This window comes from Heterodontus francisci, chromosome 7 (assembly GCF_036365525.1).
Source record: "Heterodontus francisci isolate sHetFra1 chromosome 7, sHetFra1.hap1, whole genome shotgun sequence".
NCBI lineage: Eukaryota > Metazoa > Chordata > Chondrichthyes > Heterodontiformes > Heterodontidae > Heterodontus > Heterodontus francisci.
The window spans coordinates 122,359,797-122,374,496 of record NC_090377.1 but is presented as its reverse complement, the minus strand read 5'-3'; the positions used below and the strand labels follow the sequence as shown (position 1 = coordinate 122,374,496).

Below are 14,700 nucleotides of genomic sequence, written 5' to 3'. Positions count from 1 at the left end.
GGTCACCAATGGTGGAACGATTAACATCTTGGGCACTCTAGGGACCAGAATTAGAGGAGTGCAGGTATCTCTGAGGGTTGTGGGACTGGGGATATTACAGAGATGGGGAGGGGTGAGGCCATTGAGGAATTTGAAAACTGGGATGAGAACTTTTGATATCTAGGCAGCACTTAATCAGACACCAGTGTAGGTCAATGAGCACATGGGTGATGGTAAACGGGACTTAGTACAAGTAAGGGCATGGACTGCAGGGTTTTGGATGGCCTCAGGTTTATGGAGGGTAAAATCTGGGAAGAGTGTTGGAATAGTGTTATGAAAGTGCTTCCAATTTTTACTATCTTTTGAGGACTTGTGTTTAAAATTGTGGAAATTGATTCATTTGAAAGACTGAAGAGATTCCATAGATTTTTTTTTTAATTTGTTTGTGAGATGTGGGCGTCGCTGGCTAGGACAGCATTTATTGCCCATCCCTAATTGCCCTTGAGAAGGTGGTGGTGAGCTGCCTTCTTGAACTGCTGGTCCATGTGGGGTAGGTACACCTACAGTGCTGTTAGGAAGTTCTAGGGAGTTCTAGGATTTTGACTCGGCGACAGTGAAGGGACGGCGATATAGTTCCAAGTCAGGATGGTGTGTGACTTGGAGGGGAACTTGCAGGTGGTGGTGTTCCCATGCATCTGTTGCCCTTGTCCTTCTAGTTGGTAGAGGTCGCGGGTTTGGAAGGTGCTGTCTAAGGAGCCTTGCTGCATTTTATTTATTTATTTTTTATTTAAAGATACAGCACTGAAACAGGCCCTTCGGCCCACCGAGTCTGTGCCAACCAAGAACCACCCATTTATACTAACCCTACAGTAATCCCATATTCCCTACCACTTACCTACACTAGGGCAATTTACAAAAACCCACGTGGTCACAGGGAGAACTTGCAAACTCCGCACAGGCAGTACCCAGAATTGAACCCGGGTCCCTGGAGCTGTGAGGTTGCGGTGCTAACCACTGCGCCACTGCCGCCCTGCAGTGCATCTTGTAGATGGTACACACTGCTGCCACTGTACGTTGGTATCAGAGTTATACAGCACAGAAGCAGGCCCTTCAGCCCATCGTGTCTGTGCCAGCCATCAATCACCTATCTATTCTGATCCTATTTTCCAGCATTTGGCCTGTAGCCTTGTCTGCTATGGCGTTTCAAGTGCTCATCTAAGTACTTCTTAAATGTTGTGAGGGTTCCTGCCTCTACCACCCCTTCAGGTAGTGTGTTCCAGATTCCAACCACCCTCTGGGTGAAAAAAGTTTTCCTCAAATCCCCTTGAAACCTCCTGCACCTTACCTTAAATCTATGCCCCCCTGGTTATTGACCCCTCCGCTAAGGGAAAAAGTTTCTTCCTATCAATGCTCCTCATAATTTTGTATATGGTGGTGGAGGGAGTGAATGTTTGTGGATGGGGTGCCAGTCAAGCGGGCTGCTTTGTCCTGGATGGTGTCAAGCCTCTTGAATGTTGTTGGAGCTGCACCCATCCAGGCAATTGGAGAGTAATCCATCACACTCTTGACTTGAGCCTTATAGATGGTGGACAGGCTTTGGGGAGTCAAGAGGTGCAGGATTCCGAGCATAGATGCTGGACTTTTTTTTTAAAAAAGGGTCACAGAATGGACTTGGGGATTTGTTTAAGAACAAGCCCTTACTGGAAGTCACATGTCTTAATCTAAGTAAACAGCAGGAGCCTTGGTGACTAGGGGAGTTGTTCACAGAGAAGTGACATGTCAAGAGTTGATTTTGTTTTGGATATTATTTTGATTCAGTTGGGGGTAAGCCTGCTAGGAGAGAAGCTACCAGCTCTTCCTTTTCCATCTCTTTGGAAAAGCCCTGGAAATCCAGTGTCGGAAATTGATGCCGCATTTCTTCTGAAAAGCCTGCCAGCCTAATCCTCGATGTCGCCTGAAAAGAACTGCTCCAAAAAGATCACAGTGACAACCATCTGTGTATTTGGATGCCTGACCAAAGGGCATTCCATATCTTTTTTTCTTCAAGAATTAACAAGTATTAGGCCAAAGTTTCCTGTCTTTTTTGTATAGAGATCTCTGCAGAGAAAAATTATTTACTTTTTCTTTAACCGGCATGTGTGTTGGGCTAATTTAGAAGGGACCTTTTATATTTCAACCTGTGTTAATAAGCTTCGCATCTTTATCCAATAAGTCTTGTTTTATAATAAATTAATAATTTTGTTGTTTATTAAAGAATCCTGCTTCATGGATTTTTTTTCTGAGCGTAGAATAGATAAAGTATGTAATTGGTCGTATTGGTAACTGGGTAAAAATTTAAATATATGTTGTGATCCGTGAAGAGTTGGAACTAGAGAAAGACAGTGCACTCCTCCAGCCTCGGTCGTAACGATAGTCACGGCTAGAGGTAACAAAGGCATGGATGAGGGTTTCAATAGCAGAACCGGGCAGAGTCAAGTGATGCTATGGATGTTGAAATAGGCGGTCCTAGGGATGGTGTGGATATGTGTTTGGAAGCTCATGTTTGGTCAAATATGACACCAAATTTGCAAACAGTCTGGTTCAGCTTCAGACAGTTGCCAGGGAGAGGGATGGAGTCAGTGGCTAGGGAGCAGCGTTTGTAGCAGGGATCACGATGACTTTGGTCTTTCCAATATTTAATTGGAGGAAATTTCTGCTCATCCAATACTCGATGTCGGGCAAACAGTCTGACAATTTATCGATAGCGGAAGAAAATTGCATGGAAATCTTCCATTTACATAAGATTACATGGAATGTATAGCACAGAAAAGGCCATTCAGTCCAAAAGGTCTGTGTCGGTGCTTATTCTTCACACGGGTCTCCTCCCACCTCTACTTGTAAGCCTATCAGCATAAGCTTTTCATTCATTTCCCTCTCATGTGCTTATCTAGCTGCCCCTTAAATGCAATTATGCTATTCGCCTCAGTTACTCCATATGGTAGCAAGTTCCATTCTCTGGATAACAAAAGCATCTGCTGAGTTTGCCATTAGATTTATTAGAAACTAACTTATTTTAATGTCCTCCAGTTTAGATCTTCGCCACAAGTAAAAATAACTTCTCTAAACCTATCATTTTGTGAAACGCAAGAACAGAAGAAATAGGCACAGGAGTAAATTATATGGCCCATCGAGCTTGCTCTGCCATTCAAAACGATCATGGCTGATTTTGGGATTCAACTCTACTTTCCTGCGCACTCGCCATACCCTTTGATTCCCTGAGAGACACAAAATCGTCTATCCCAGCCTTAAATATATTCAACGATGGAGCATCCACAACCCTCGGGTAGAGAATTCCAAAGATTCACAACCCTTTGAGTGAATTAATTTCTTCTCATCTCAGTCCTAAATAATTGGCCGCTTATCCTGAGACTCTGCCCCCGTGTTTCAGATTTCCCGACCAGCAGAAATAATCTCTGTGTCTACCCTATCCAGCCCCTTTAGAATCTTGTAAGTTTCAATGAGATCATCTCTCATTCTTTTAAACTCCGGAGAGTACAGGCCCAATTTACATACAAACATACAAATTAGGAGCAGGAGTAGGCCACTCAGCCCCTCGAGCCTGCTCGGCCATTCAATAAGATCATGGATGATCTGATTGTAACCTCAAGTCGACATTCCTGCCTACCTTCAATAACCTTTCACCCCCTTGCTTATCAAGAATCTATCTACCTCTGCCTTAAAAATATTCAAAGACTCTGCTTCCACTGCCTTTTGAGGAAGAGAATTCCAAAGACTCACGACCCTCTGAGAGAAAATTTCTCCTCATCTCTGTCTAAAAGGGCAACCCCTTATTTTTAAATGGTGACCCCTAGTTCTGGATTCACCCACAAGAGGAAACATCCTTTCCACATCCACCCTGTCAAGACCCCTCAGGATCTTCTATGTTTTCAATCAAGTGACCTCTTACTCTTCTAAACTCCAGTGGATACAAGCCTAGCCTGTCCAACGTTTCCTCGTAAGACGACCTGCCCATTCCAGGTATTAATCTAGTAACCCTTCTCTGAACTGCTTCCAATGCATTTATATCCTTAAATAAGGAGACCAATACTCAGTACTCCAGATGTGGTCTCACCAATGCCCTGTATAGCTGAAGCATAACCTCCCTACTTTTGTATTCAATTCCCCTCACAATAAATGATAACATTCTATTCACTTTCGTAATTACTTGCTGTACCTGTATACTAACCTTTTGTGATTCATGCACTAGGACACCCAAATCCCTCTGCATCTCAGAGCTCTGCAACTCTCACCATTTAAGATAATATGCTTTTTTTAAAAAATTCTTCCTGCCTAATGGACAATTTCACATTTTCCCACATTATATTCCATTTGCCAGATCTTTGCTCACTCACTTAATCTATCTATATCCCTTCGTAACCTTCCTATGTCCTCTTCACAACTTACTTTCCTACCTATCTTTGTGTCATCCGCAAATTTAGCAACCATACCTTCAGTCCCTTCATCCACGTCATTTATATAAATTGTAAAAAGTGAGGCCCCAGCACTGATCCCTGTGGCACACCACTCATTACATCTTGCCAACCAGAAAATGACCCATTTGTGCCTGCTCTCTGTTGCCTGTTAGCTAGCTAATCTTCTATCCATGTCGATATGTTACCCCCTACACCATGAACTTTTATTTTCTGCAATAACCTTTGATGTGGCACCTTATCAAATGCCTTCTGGAAATCTAAGTACAGTGTATCCACTGGTTCCCCTTTATCCACAGCACCTGACTTCTTCAAAGAACTCCAATAAATTGGTTAAACATGATTTCTCTTTCACAAAACCATGTTGACTCTGCCTGATTACCTGGCCTGTAGTTTTCTACTTTCTGTCTCCCTCCCTTTTTGAATAAAGGAGTTATATTGGCTATTTTCCAATCTAATGGAAACATCTCCAAATCTACGGACCAATCTATTGAACCTTCACTGTCACTCGCCAGTGCAAGTATATCCTTTCTTAAATGTGGAGACCAAAACTACACAGTAATCCAGATTTGGTCTCACCAAAACCCTGTACAATTGTAGCAGTACTTCCTTATTCCTGTACTTCAATCCCCTTGCGATAAAGACCAACATGCCATTTGCCTTCCTAATTGCTTGTTGTTAACTTTCTGTGGTCCTTGTACAAGCACACCTCTTTGAACATCAACACGTAAAAGTTGCGCACCTTTTAAAAAAAAAAAAAAAAAATTCTGCTTTTCTATTCTTATGACCAAAGCGCATAACTTCACACTTCCCTACATTATACTCCATCTGCCATCTTGTTACCCACTCACTTAACCTCTTTGTAGCCTCTCTGTCCTCCCCAGAGCTTACCTTTCCACCTACCTTTGTATCATCAGCAAACTTGGATACATTACTCTCTCTCTCTCTTCATCTAAGTCATTGATATAGATTGTAAATAGGTGAGGCCCCAGCACTGATCCTTGCAACAAAGAACAGTACAGCACAGGAACAGGCCATTCGGCGCTCCAAGCCTGCGCTGATCTTGATGCCTGCCTAAACTAACACCTTCTGCACTTCCGGGGCCCATATCCCTCTATTCCGTTCCTATTCATATATTTGTCAAGATGTCTCTTAAACGTCGCTATCGTATCTGCTTCCACCACCTCCCCAGGCAGCAAGTTCCAGGCACTCACCACCCTCTATGTAAAAAAAAAACTTGCCTCGCACATCCCCTTTAAACTTTGCCCCTCACACCTTAAACCTATGTCCCCTAGTAACTGACCCTTCCACCCTGGGAAAAAGCTTCTGACTATCCACTCTGTCCATGCCACTCATAACTTTGTAAACCTCTATCATGTCGCCCCTCCACCTCCGTCGTTCCAGTGAAAACAATCCGAGTTTTTCCAACCTCTCCTCATAGCTAATGCCTTCCAGACCAGGCAACATGCTGGTAAACCTCCTCTGTACCCTCTCCAAAGCCTCCACGTCCTTCTGGTCGTGTGGCGACCAGAATTGCATGCAATATTCTAAGTGTGGCCTAACTAAGGTTCTGTACAGCTGCAACATGACTTGCCAATTTTTATACTCTATGCCCCGACCGATGAAGGCAAGCATGCCGAATGCCTCCTTGACTACCTTATCCACCTGCGTTTCCACTTTCAGTGACCTGTGGACCTGTACGCCCAGATCTCTCTGCCTGTCAATACTCCGAAGGGTTCTGCCATTTACTGTATACCTCCCACCTGCATTAGACCTTCCAAAATGCATTATCTCACATTTGTCCGGATTAAACTCCATCTGCCATTTCTCCGCCCAAGTCTCCAACCGATCTATATCCTGCTGTATCCTCTGACAATCCTCATCATTATCCGCAACTCCACCAACCTTTGTGTCGTCCGCAAACTTACTAATCAGACCAGCTACATTTTCCTCCAAATCATTTATATATACTACAAACAGCAAAGGTCCCAGCACAGATCCCTGCGGAACACCACTAGTCACATCCCTCCATTCAGAAAAACACCCATCCACTGTTACCCTCTGTCTTCTGTGACTGAGCCAGTTCTGTATCCATCTTGCCAGCTCCCCTCTGATCCCGTGTGACTTCACCTTTTGCACCAGTCTGCCATGCGGGACCTTGTCAAAGGCTTTACTAAACACTCCACTATCTACTTGAAAATGATCCGTTTATGCCCACTCGTTGCTTTCTGTCTGTTAACCAATCATCTATCTATTGCTGATATATTACCCCCAACTCCATGAGCCCTTATCTTGCCAATTAACCTTTTGTGTGGCACCTTATTGAATACCTTTTGGAAATCCAGGTGTACTACATTAACTGGTTCCCCTTTATCTACCCTACTAGTTGCATCCTCAAAAAACACTAATAAATTTGTCAAACTGGATTTCCATTTAGTAAAACCATGTTGGCTTGTTCTAATCATACTGTGCTTTTCTAAGTGCATTGTTGAGACTTCTTTAATAATAGATTCCAGCATTTTTCCAGCAACTGATATCAGGCTAACTGACCTGCAGTTCCCTGTTTTCTCTCTCACTCTTTCTTGAAAAACCATTTGCCAACTTCCAATCTGATGGGACTGTTCCTGAATCTAGGGAATTTTGGAAAGCCATAGCTCGCGCACCCACAATCTCTGCAGCTATCTTGTTCAGAACCCTAGAACATAGGTCCTGAAGATTTGTCAGATTTTAGTCCGTTAAGTTTCTCCAATACTTTTTCTCTGCTGATATGAATTTCCTTAATTTCCTCACTCTTTTTAGCCCCTACGTTACTGTCTATTTCTGGTATGGAACTTGTGCCTTCTACTGTGAGGACAGACACAAAATATTTGTGCAATGCCTCTGCCATGTCTTCATTCCCCATGATAATTTTTCCTGTCTCTGCTTCCAAGGGACCAATGTTTACGTTAGCTGCTCTCTTCCTTTTGATATACCTATAAAAACATTTACAATCTGTTATGAAACTGGTTAGTTTACTCTCATTCTGTTTTTTCCTTTTTTATCAACTGTTTGGTGGCCCTTTGCTGGTTTCTAAAACACTCCAAATCCTCAGACTTGCTCTTTTTTGCAACATTGTAAGTTGTTTAATTTACTACTATCCTTAACTTCTTGAGTGAGCCACAGATGGGCCTTTCAGGCTGAATTTTTCTTTTTCAAAGGAATATATTTTTATTGAACATTTTGAATTGATTCTTTAAAGGTTTCCCACTGTTCATTTACCGCCATACTTTTTAATCTATTTACCCAATTTACCTTAGCTGGTTCTCCCCTCATTATGTTCTCCCCTACATAATTGGCTCTGTTTAAGTTTAAGATTCTTGTTTGTGATTGGAGCATGTCACTTTCAAACTTAACATGGAATTCATTGATGGTATGATCATTGTTTCCCAGTGGATCTTTTACGATGACATTGCTTATTAACCCTGCTTCATGACACAATACTAGATCTAAGATAGCTTTATCCCTAGTTGGCTCCACAATGTATTGCTCCAAGAAACTGTTCCGCAAACATTCTACAGACTCATCATCTAGACCACTCCTGTCAATTTCATTGTCCCAGTCTATATGAAGATTGAATTCCCCCACAATTATTACATTGCCTTTATTACAAGCTCCAATAATTTCTTGTTTAATGCTTTGTCCAATGGTATAACTACTGTTAGGGGGCCTATAAACTACTCCCACCAGAGTTTTCTGATTCTTGCTATTCCTTATTTCCACCCATACTGATTCTACTTTATGATCTTCTGAGGCCAGATCCTTTCTCGCTAATGCCCTTATGCCATCCCTTATCATCAGTGCTACCCGTCCTCCTTTGCTATTGTCTGTCTTTCCGAAATACTGTGTAGCCTGGAATATTTATTTCCCAACCTTGGTCACCATGCAACCATGTCTCTGCAATGGTGATTAGATCTTCATGTACCTCTATTTGTGCCACTAGTTCATCTATCTCATTGCAGATGCTTCACGCATTCAGATATAGAACCTTTAATTTCATTTTTTTGGTTCTGTTCCATTCAATTACCTCATTTGCTGATCTACAATTTCTGTTAAACTGTCTGTCCCTGCTTGTCTTTACCCACAACGCTATACTGTTCCGATGCCTTGGCCTTTCTCTTTGAATTTCTAAATCTCACCTCTCCCGAACCCTCCCCTCTCCACTGTATTATTTCACAACCTCTAGTCTTATCTGCTGGCTCACTCTTCAGTTTGTACGCACTGTTGCTTCCTGTCACACCCTGATTATCATTATGCTTATTCATCTTACTCTCTTAGCTTCTACTGTTTAAATTATCACGTCTTCAATCACTTGATGCCTCACCCCCACTATTTAGTTTAAAGCCCTCTCTACTGCCCTAGTTATACAACTCGCCAGAACACTGGTCCCAGCACGATTTAGGTGTAGACCGTTCCAACAGTGCAGCTGCCACTTTCCCCAGTACTGGTGCCAATTCCCCATGAATCAAAACCCATTTCTCCCACACCAATCTTTGAGCCACGCATTTAACTGTCTAATCTTATTTACCCTAAACCAATTTGCTCGTGGTTCAGGCAATAACCCAGAGGTTATTATCTTTGAGGTTCTGCTTTTTAATTTCATCCCTAGCTGCTTATATTCCCTATGCAGAACCTCTTTCCTAGTCCTATCTATGTCATTGGTACCCATGTGGACCACGCCAACGGGATCCTTCCCCTCCCATTTTGCAAAGTCCGAGTAGATGTCCCGAACCCTGGCACTGGGCAGGCAACACCAACTTGTGGACTCTTGCTCTTGGCTGCAGAGAATGGTGTCTATCCCCCTAATTATACTTTCCCTTACTAATACTAGATTCCTATTTACTCCCCCCACTTGAATGACCATGGTCAGTATGCTCAACCACCCTGCAGCCCTCGCTCTCATTCAAACAAGCTGAAAGAAGCTCATACCTATTGGACAATTGCAAGGGCTGAGGCTTCTCTACTTCTGCCTTCTCGATCCCCTTACCTGCCTCACTCGCAGTCACACCCTCATGTCCCTGACCACTGACCAAATCAGATGTCCCTATCCTATGAGTGTGACTCCCTTCTGGAGCAAAGTGTCCAGGTATCTTCCCCCTTCCTGATGCATCGCAGTTTGTAGCTGGGCCTCCAGCTCACTGACTGAGACGAAGCTCCTTGAGATGTCGACACTTACTGCAGACGTGGTCGCTGTGGCATCCACCAGCACCCACCTACTGCAGCAGCAACACATCACCTGCCCTGCCATCCTGATTTGTGTTTTAAATAACTAATTAATTAATTATTTACTTAATAGGAAATATGCAGCCAATCTATTGAGCTTTGCTAGTATTAGTAAGTAAAATCTTACAATTAGTATAATTACCAGGGTTTTGAGAGACGAATGATAAAAACTCACAAACCGATCAACTACCTGTTTTCCCGTGACGTCACAGTTCGATTTCTCCCCCCCCCCCCCCCCCCCCCCCATCAGAATGAAGTCGATGTGCTCTGGTGGCCTAGAGTGGACTGGATAGCTCTTTTAAAATTATCGCTGGTCCTGCTGTGTCTCTGTCTCTGTCTCCCTTCCCCACCCCCCCCACCACCCTCTCCTTCCCGCAACTGCTCACTGGACCCGCTCTCTCTCCCGCTCTTTTAAGCATCTGCTAGTCCCGCTCTGCTCTCTTCTTTGGTTTCACTTGTAATCTTGAATGCTGTTTTATTCTTTTTCTGTCCATCTTCTTTCTTAGATATGAACTTTGAATCCAACCCATCTGACCACCCAAGAGCCAGCACCATTTTCCTGAGCAAGTCACAGCCAGATGGTGAGTAGATACAAGTCAGATTAATACCATGATTTCTGCATGTCATTGTTGTCCGTTATCTGCAAGAGTAATGTTCTGTCTGTTTAGAAATGCTGGATGCTTCCTGGTCAACATGATAACTATAAACTCTACTGTGGAACAATAATCCTACTTACACAAGCAAACCTCATGCAGTGTCATAACATGGCTTTGATTTCTATTTTTTTTCTAAACACAGGAACTACACTATCCATAATATTCATTCACCAAATTTTAAATGAGAAACACTGCCTTTTTACATTGCTAAGTTCCATAAAGGTTTCTAACATTAATTGATGAATATGTTGCCTTTAGCACACTGAAAAACTGCATCTATCTTCCTTCATCCTTTCCCATGCAACATTTTCCTTTTAAGTACTGCACTTCCCAAAATTACTTGGCAAAGGTGGCAGAAGGGGGTATCCTCTTTGTTCCCTGTTAATTGCTGAGGTAATGAGAAGGTTGTTTTTGCTTATCTACCTTTTAGAGCTGTCTGTCATCCGTAAGGATATGACCAGGACCGCAGGTTCCAATATATCAGCAACCTGGGGGTCATGGTGACCAGCAACTCTGAAGGTAAAGAAATTCTTAACATTGATATTTCAGTAACTCAATCAAGTTGAGGGATTTTTAAACCCCTTTAGCTTACTTGAACCAGGTGACTCTGAGGCAGAGGTTCCCAAAATTATTGTGTGCCCCCTCTTTCAGGTCTACCAGCTGCCCATATACCCCATACCCCTACCAGCAGACACTTTTAATATTTTAACCCCTTTCATGCCCAAGCATTGCTTATAATGTACAAATTATAATACATGTATACAACTTAAACTAGTAGTGCTACTCGCATTAATGTGATGGATGAGGTTGTTTGTTTGAGCATAGGTGCATAATATTTAGAATGATGGGTGATAGTTTGAATCTTAAATTGCTCAGTAAATTGGAGACTGAAGTATAATGGGAAATTATTGTGTACTGCACATTTGGTGAGCAATACTTCTGTTACCCTTCTTCACCTGCTTTCACCCCTCCTTTCTCCCCCCCAACTCCCATCCTATCTCTCCTCTAACTTCTTTCAGTCACAGTTTTTCGAATTGTTGCCAGTGGTCTGACTATGGGAATACTCTCTCACTGCTCTCACTGCACACATGCTATGGGGCCAATTAAAGACGAAAGTGGCAGCCTGTAACTCCATTCTCATTGAATCTTACAGCATAGAAGGAGGCCATATCTAAATCCAGGTCTTTATTTTTAAAACAAGAAAAGCAATGATCCCAGTACCGAGCCAGGAGGGTCCCACGCCATCCTCCTCTAAGCATTGATTTCAGTCCCCTTCCCGGACTGAAACCTATCCTAACTGTCACCAACAGCCCCTCTGTCATTGAAACCCTTCTCTTATCCATTTTTTGTCACCTTTGGACTTGATTATTTTAATGCCCTCCCATCCTCGCAAACTTCCACTTGTCCAAAATGTAGCAAAATATATCCTGTTTTATACTAAATTCCATTCACCGATCATTGACTTACATTAGCCCGTCCCACAACGTATTAAAATTTGAACTTATTCTTCGCAAATTCTTCCTGATCTTGCTGCACCCTATCTCTACAACATCCTCCAAGTCTTGTATTACTTTCCTTCAGACCTCTGATTTTGATTTTTTTTTTCAAATACAACTCCTTCCCTTTAACTTACCAGTGTTGGATCCTTTGGTGGCATTGGCTCCATTCTTCCCCCTAACGTCCTCTGCATGTCCACCAGTCTCTGCTCCTTTAAAAGTCTTCTCAAGAACCATCTTTTTGGTCAGGTTTTGGTCATCCCTACTAATCTCTCCCTCCATGGCTCGCATAGCCCTTTCCATTTGTGGGGTCCCTTCGGACATTTTTCTTTATGTTAAAGGCACTGAATGAATGCAAGATTTTGTTTGAACTTGTTTACACAGCTTTTTGTGTTGTATCTGCACACAAATCAATTGAATTCTTTCTCATCATACCCCTCTAAATGATGGTGACATCATGCAAAATTTACATAAAATGTAAATGATGCGTTTCATCAATGGAGTGTTAAAGTGGTGTAGATTTTCGGATTCTGTATCGAAAGTTAGATTCTTTTTTTTAAAAGTTTGAAAACTGAATTTCTTATCTAAATTGGTGAAAATTTCAGCGGAGTCTCGCACTCTTTTTAAGGAAACCACCAGCAGCCAATAGCTTATCTCGCATCTGCAGGCAAAAGGCCAGTTAAGTGCAGGTGATGGTCGACCAGATGATCCATTGATCCAGGTGACTGCTGGCTCTAAGTAGTTTGGAAAAGGTAGAGTCCTCTGTGGAGACCTCTGACTTGTGCTAGGAAGCTCCAAGAGCAGGCTAAGGGGTTGCTGGTGACTAAATGGCACCGAGACCAGTTTCCCTGTGACAAACCAGCCAGCCCGTTCCTGGGCCATGCCACCTACTCTCGCATTTGGGAAAAATACTACAGGCAGAGCAAGCATCCACCGGGAGGCATCCTAACTATTTTTCTTTTTACGACTGCACATACAAGAACACAAGAAATAAGAGCAGGAATAGACCATATAGCCCATCGAGACTGCTCCAACATTCACTATGATCATAGCTGATCTTTGGGCTTCAACTCCACTTTCCCACCTGAGCCCCATATTCCCCGAGACGAAAACTTTGTCTATCCCAGCCTTAAATATATTCAATGATGGCGCATCCACGGCCATCAGGAGTAGAGAATTCCAACGATTCACAACACTTTGAGTGAAGAAATTTCTCCTCATCTCAGTCCTAAATGATCCGCCTCTTATCCTGAGACTATGCCCCAGTGTTTTAGATTCCCCGACCAGTAGAAACAATCTCTCAGCATCCTCCCTATCCAACCCCTTCAGAATCTTGTATGTTTCAATGAGATTGCCTCTCATTCTTCTAAACCCCAGAAATATAGGCCTAATTTACTCGGCCTCTCATCATAGGATAACCTTCTCATTCCAGGAACCAATCTAGTGAACCGTCGCTGTACTGCCTCCAAGGCAAGTATATCCTTCCTTAAGTATGGAGACCAAACCTGCACGCAGTATTCCAGATGTCATCTCACGCATGCACTTGGGCCTTTGTGTGAGGCAGCCGACGAAGTGTCCCTGAATGTTGAAAGTCCAAGAGTAATTTCCTATCCATAAAGGAAAGCTGGCTCACCCTATGTTGCCTTACAATAATCGTCAGTTGGTTCAGTGGTGCATCAGAACATAGAAGCAGAAGTAGATCAGGTGACCCCTGGAACCTGCTCCGCCATTCATGGCTGATCTTCTATCTCGGCTGCACCTTCGTGCATGGTCCCCATATTCCTTGACATCCAAAAATCTGTCGATCCCTCTGACTTGAATATATGGTAGAATTGTTTGCTCTGGTTCAGAAGGTTGTGGGCTCAAGCCTCCTCCAGGATTTGAGCACATAATCTAGGCTGACACTGCAGTACTGATAGAGTGCTGCACTGTTGGAGGTGCAATTTTTCAGATGAGATGTTAAACCAAGCCCTCATCTGCACTTTTGGGTGGGATGTAAAAGATTCCATGGCACTATTTGAAGAAAAATAGGTGAATTCTCCAGGTGCCCTAGCCAATATTGTCCTTCAACTAACACCACTGAGCACAATTAACTGCTCATTTATGCATTCCTGTTTGTGGGACCTTGCTGTGCAGAAATTGGCTGCCACATTTGCTTACAAATCAAGTGATTAAAGTTGAAAAATACTGCATTGGTTGCAGAGTGCTTTCGGGCACCCTGAGGATGTGAGCAGTACCATGTAAGGAACTTACTGTATTAACGTGCTTGCAATACTTCAGCTGTCCTGTATCTGCCATGCCAAGTAAAAATCATAATCCAAAAGTCTACATTTGGCTCAAAGATTAACCATTTACTGACATGTTTTAAATTTCTTTCTTTCTTTTAAAAACAGTGAGGGAGAAGAGGAAGAGTAACCACATAAACCATGTAAGTGCACTTCTTTTGAACAAGCTGTCTGTCTGCTCCATCATAGCGGGCCATCAATGCTTTTAATAGAACTTTAGGATTTAATTCTTAAAACTCTTACATTTGTCAATTTCATTTCTGCCAACCGTTTGTGAAAACACCCAAAATTTAACCTGTCTCTTTGCAGCTATTGGTGGGTCTTCTATGTATTTCCAGCATTTTCTGTCATTATTTTCAAATTTGACATTTTTTTTTCTTTTTATCTTGCGCACACACACTTACTGTAACAGACTGCTTCACATGCTGTCTGCTTGCCCATATCATCATATAATTTGTATAATTATTTGGAGCTTGTAGTCTGCACATTCATTGATGACCCTCTGATATCAGCTGAATGTATACATCTGCATCTCAAATCTTGAAACACTTGCAAA

The 14,700-nt window shown here is 42.6% G+C and overlaps 1 protein-coding gene across 4 annotated transcripts in view; it reads left to right on the top strand.

The window, feature by feature from the left end:
* ccnyl1 (cyclin Y-like 1) overlaps positions 1 to 14,700 on the top strand; it is a 129,636-nt gene that overhangs the window by 19,498 nt on the left and 95,438 nt on the right. For 3 of the 4 annotated variants that reach the window (XM_068036084.1, XM_068036083.1, XM_068036085.1), the window contains 2 exons: positions 10,214 to 10,288; positions 14,253 to 14,287. In XM_068036084.1, coding sequence (XP_067892185.1) covers positions 10,214 to 10,288; positions 14,253 to 14,287 — 110 coding nt within the window. Of the gene's footprint in view, positions 1 to 10,213; positions 10,289 to 10,793; positions 10,883 to 14,252; positions 14,288 to 14,700 lie in introns of those variants that run through there. The other variant, XM_068036086.1, reaches the window with a different exon arrangement.